The 5201-nt window shown below is 37.1% G+C and overlaps 1 protein-coding gene across 1 annotated transcript; it reads left to right on the forward strand.

Moving 5' to 3' along the window:
- The first annotated feature begins 3199 nt into the window (after positions 1–3199).
- On the forward strand, positions 3200–4708 carry LOC126988296 (uncharacterized). Its single transcript, XM_050846357.1, has 3 exons — positions 3200–3429; positions 3529–4122; positions 4519–4708. Exons 1-3 carry the CDS (start codon positions 3272–3274, stop codon positions 4706–4708), a joined length of 942 nt encoding a protein of 313 aa, XP_050702314.1. The 5' UTR covers positions 3200–3271.
- The last annotated feature ends 493 nt before the right edge of the window (positions 4709–5201 follow it).

Here is a 5201-nt window from a genome sequence, read left to right on the forward strand (position 1 = left end):
GGAGGAGGAGGAGAAGAACAAGGAGGAAGAAATGATGAAAAATGAGGAAGAGGAGAAAAGGAGAAGGAAAAGTAGGAGGAAATGAACAAAGGAAGAGGAGGAGGAAGAGGAGGAGGAGGAGGAAGAGGTGGTGACGGAGTGATTTCTTGGTGATGGAAATGAGGAAATAAAAAAAAAACACGAAGAAAAATAAACAAAAATAAACAATTGGAGGATGAAAACAAAAATAAAAAATAAACAAAAAATAAACAAACAAAATAAATGAAATAAAATAAACAAATAAACAAAAACAAACAAAAATAATACAAAAGATAAACAAATAAAATTAAAAACAATATAATAAACAATAAATAAACAACAATAAAGACAAATAAACAACTGGAGGATGAAAAACAAAAAAACAAGAAAAATGAACAAAAATAAAAGAAAAAATAGACAAAAAATAAACATAGTTAATAAATAAAATGAAAAAAACAAATAAACAAAAGCAAACAAAAATAATACAAAAAATAAACAAATAAAATAAAAAACAATATAATAAACAATAAATAAACAAAAATAGACAAATAAACAACTGGAGGATGAAAAATAACAAAAAAATAAATAAATAAACAAAAAAATAAACAGAATTAACAAAAACACAAAAATAGAATAAAAAAATAAACATAAGAAAAATCAAATAAACAATAAACAAAGAATAAACAAAAACAGCTGTTGGATGTCTTGCCATACATGTCGTGGTCTATTAACAACAACAACAACAACAACAACAACAACAACCCATCACCACCCCCTCCCCCCCACCCCACCAAACACCCCACACCCCCACCACCCCAATAACCCCCCCCCCCCCTCAAGGCCGCTCACACACAGGCACCACCATAAAAAAAAAGTCGCAGCATCGCCGATCAAAAAGGTGCCGGGGCCTTAAAGTAGTGGGCGAAGGCTGGCGGGGCGTGTGTGCGTGTGTGTGTGTGTGTGTGTGTGTGTGTGTGTGTGTGTGTGAAGGCTGACAGGTAAGGGCCAATTAGCAGGGCAGGTGACTCGGGGTGAAGGACAGTCGGGCAGGTAAAGAGAGCCTTCGTGTTTTTGTTTTGATCTTTCACTTGTTTATTTTCTTGTTTATTTTTTCTTGTTTATTTTGTTTATTATAATTTATTTGTTTATTTATTTTTTCTTTTTTTTTGATCCCCCAATTGTTTATTTTTGTTTATTTTTCTTTGTTTTTTTTTGTTGTTGTTTTGTTTTTATCCCCAATTGTTTAATTTTGTTTTTTTTTTTTTATTTGTTTTTTGTTGTTGTTTTGTTTTATCCCCAATTGTTTAATTTTGTTTATTTTTCTTTATTTGTTTTTTGTTGTTGTTTTGTTTTATCCCCAATTGTTTATTTTTGTTTTTTTTTCTTTGTTTGTTTTTTGTTGTTGTTTTGTTTTATCCCCAATTGTTTATTTTTGTTTATTTTTCTTTGTTTGTTTTTTGTTGTTGTTTTGTTTTATCCCCAATTGTTTATTTTTGTTTATTTTTCTTTGTTTGTTTTTTGTTGTTGTTTTGTTTTATCCCCAATTGTTTATTTTTGTTTTTTTTCTTTGTTTGTTTTTTGTTGTTGTTTTGTTTTATCCCCAATTGTTTATTTTTGTTTATTTTCCTTTGTTTGTTTTTTGTTTTGTTTTATCCCCAATTGTTTATTTTTGTTTATTTTCCTTTGTTTGTTTTTTGTTTTGTTTTTATCCCCAATTGTTTATTTTTTTGTTTGTTTTTTGTTTTGTTTTTATCCCCAATTGTTTATTTTTTTGTTTGTTTTTTGTTTAGTTTTTATCCCCAATTGTTTATTTTTTGTTTATTTTTCTTTGTTTGTTGTTTGTTTTGTTTTTATCCCCAATTGTTTATTTTGTTTATTTTTTGTTTTTGTTTTTTGTTTTGTTTTTATCCCCAATTGTTTATTTTTGTTTATTTTTTTTTGTTTGTTTTTTGTTTTGTTTTTATCCCCAATTGTTTATTTTTGTTTATTTTTCTTTATTTTTTGTTTTGTTTTTATCCCCCAAGTGTTTATTTTTTGTTTATTTTTCTTTGTTTGTTTACTTGTCTTGTTTTTATCCCCCAGTTGTTTATTTTTTGTTTATTTTCTTTGTTTTTTGTTTTGTTTTTATCCCCAATTGTTTATTTTTTGTTTATTTTTCTTTGTTTTTTTGTTTTGTTTTGTTTTATCCCCAATTGTTTATTTTTGTTTATTTTTCTTTGTTTGTTTTTTGTTTTGTTTTATCTCCAATTGTTTATTTTTGTTTATTTTTCTTTGTTTTTTTTGTTTTGTTTTGTTTTTATCTCCAATTGTTTATTTTTTGTTTATTTTTCTTTGTTTTTTTTTTGTTTTTATCCCCCAGTTGTTTATTTTTTTAATTTTTTTTATCCCCAATTGTTTATTTTTTTGTTTATTTTTGTTTATTTTTTGTTTTGTTTTTATCCCCCAATTGTTTATTTTTCTTTATTTCTTGTTTTGGTTTTATCCCCCAATTGTTTATCTTTTGTTTATTTTTCTTTGTTTGTTTTTACGTCTACGCCTATAGCGCCGGTAGGCTTGCTTAAGGGGCCTGGATGGTGTTCGGCCCCAGCCCTTCATGGCGCAGGCAAGTGTTTACAGTGGCGCCAATCTAGGAGACTATCTAGCAAATATGTTTTCTTGCTTGATTTTCACCATGCTAAAAATAATAATAATAATACTAAAAGATATGCTGAAGTAAGATATATAAGAGATAAGAAATAAATTATATGCTAAAAATGGTATAGAAGAGAAATATGCTGAATATGCTTAATAAACTGAATATATATACCACCACCACCACCACTGCCCTCAACACCACTATCATCACCATCGTCATCACCATTATTACATGTGGGTGGTTTCGTTTTGATGTTGTTATTGTTTTTTTTCATACACTGCAGTCCGCTATGTTTTGAAGGGACCCTTAACCTTTAACCCGTCCGCTGCGATTGGCACGGATTTGGCTTTCACTGGTAGCCTGGTAACATATAGTCCCATGTCTTTCTCTGCCTCTGTGGTGGATAGTGGAGTGTTTCCCATGTGGTATTGGTATGCTGGATTTCCCTTCACTGGTAGCCTGGTAACATACACTCCCAGGTCTTTCTCTGCCTCTGTGGTGGATAGTGGAGTGTTTCCCATGTGGTATTGGTATGTTGGATTTCCCTTCACTGGTAGCCTGGTAACATACACTCCCAGGTCTTTCTCAGCCTCTGTGGTGGATAGTGGAGTGTTTCCCATGTGGTACTGGTGTGCTGGATATCCCTTCACTGGTAGCCTGGTAACATACACTCCCAGGTCTTTCTCTGCCTCTGTGGTGGATAGTGAAGTGTTTCCCATGTGGTATTGGTGTGCTGGATATCCCTTCACTGGTAGCCTGGTAACATACACTCCCAGGTCTTTCTCTGCCTCTGTGGTGGATAGTGGAGTGTTTCCCATGTGGTATTGGTATGTTGGATTTCCCTTCACTGGTAGCCTGGTAACATACACTCCCAGGTCTTTCTCAGCCTCTGTGGTGGATAGTGGAGTGTTTCCCATGTGGTATTGGTGTGCTGGATATCCCTTCACTGGTAGCCTGGTAACATACACTCCCAGGTCTTTCTCTGCCTCTGTGGTGGATAGTGGAGTGTTTCCCATGTGGTATTGGTATGCTGGATATCCCTTCACTGGTAGCCTGGTAACATACACTCCCAGGTCTTTCTCTGCCTCTGTGGTGGATAGTGGAGTGTTTCCCATGTGGTATTGGTGTGCTGGATATCCCTTCACTGGTAGCCTGGTAACATACACTCCCAGGTCTTTCTCTGCCTCTGTGGTGGATAGTGGAGTGTTTCCCATGTGGTATTGGTATGCTGGATATCCCTTCACTGGTAGCCTGGTAACATACACTCCCAGGTCTTTCTCTGCCTCTGTGGTGGATAGTGGAGTGTTTCCCATGTGGTATTGGTGTGCTGGATATCCCTTCACTGGTAGCCTGGTAACATACACTCCCAGGTCTTTCTCTGCCTCTGTGGTGGATAGTGGAGTGTTTCCCATGTGGTACTGGTGTGCTGGATATCCCTTCACTGGTAGCCTGGTAACATACACTCCCAGGTCTTTCTCTGCCTCTGTGGTGGATAGTGCAGTGTTTCCCATGTGGTTTTGGTGTGCTGGATATCCCTTCACTGGTAGCCTGGTAACATACACTCCCAGGTCTTTCTCTGCCTCTGTGGTGGATAGTGGAGTGTTTCTCATGAGGTATTGGTGTGCTGGATATCCCTTCACTGGTAGCCTGGTAACATACACTCCCAGGTCTTTCTCTGCCTCTGTGGTGGATAGTGGAGTGTTTCCCATGTGGTATTGGTGTGCTGGATATCCCTTCACTGGTAGCCTGGTAACATACACTCCCAGGTCTTTCTCTGCCTCTGTGGTGGATAGTGGAGTGTTTCCCATGTGGTATTGGTGTGCTGGATATCCCTTCACTGGTAGCCTGGTAACATATACTCCCAGGTCTTTCTCTGCCTCTGTGGTGGATAGTGGAGTGTTTCCCATGTGGTATTGGCATGCTGGGTTTCCCCTCCCAAGATGCATGACCTCACATTTTTCTTCACTAAATTGTAGCAGCCACATTTTGTTCCACTCCTGTAGCTTGGTGATGTCTTCTTGTAGGAAATCCGCATCCAATGGGTTAATAAACTGAATACGTATACACTGCAGTCCGCTATGTTTTGAAGGGACCCTTAACCTTTAACCGTAACCAAAACAGTGGCGGAGTGCTCAACGCAGACGTGGTAAGCCCGAGGACCTTCCTATTCGTGTCCCACCGCAAAACGCTGCCAATTTTTCACCCTCGCCGAGTGTCTGAAGATCACCCACATGCTGCCCAGATCTTCAGTCAACCTTAACTTTAGCGACCTCCTTCAAGTGGAGCACCGGGGGGCAGCATAGGCCGGGCAAGAGTCCTACATCACGGCAGACACTCCACTCTATTCAGGAGCAGTAAGTAGCGGGCTTTTTTTTCATTATTTATTATTATTTTTTTTTTACGCCCTTGCACTGTCTCCTCTGCTGTAAACAAAACAAAAAAAAGCCACTATAAATATAAGATAAGCTGCCTGCGCTCCTAACGGGCTGGTATCGTGCAGCAGACCCCTCAAGACAGCCTACCGGGGCTATAGGCAAAACTTAAAGAA

The sequence above is a fragment of the Eriocheir sinensis genome, chromosome 68 (genome assembly GCF_024679095.1).
Source record: "Eriocheir sinensis breed Jianghai 21 chromosome 68, ASM2467909v1, whole genome shotgun sequence".
NCBI classification, from domain to species: Eukaryota; Metazoa; Arthropoda; class Malacostraca; order Decapoda; family Varunidae; genus Eriocheir; species Eriocheir sinensis.

Excerpts from the sequence above, each read along its gene's own strand:
- LOC126988296 (XM_050846357.1), top strand. The coding sequence starts at position 3,272 with ATGTGGTACTGGTGTGCTGGATATCCCTTCACTGGTAGCCTGGTAACA. Across the intron at positions 3,430-3,528 it reads CTGGTAACATACACTCCCAG|GTCTTTCTCAGCCTCTGTGG; the intron begins GTCTTTCTCTGC and ends ATACACTCCCAG. Across the intron at positions 4,123-4,518 it reads CTGGTAACATACACTCCCAG|GTCTTTCTCTGCCTCTGTGG; the intron begins GTCTTTCTCTGC and ends ATATACTCCCAG.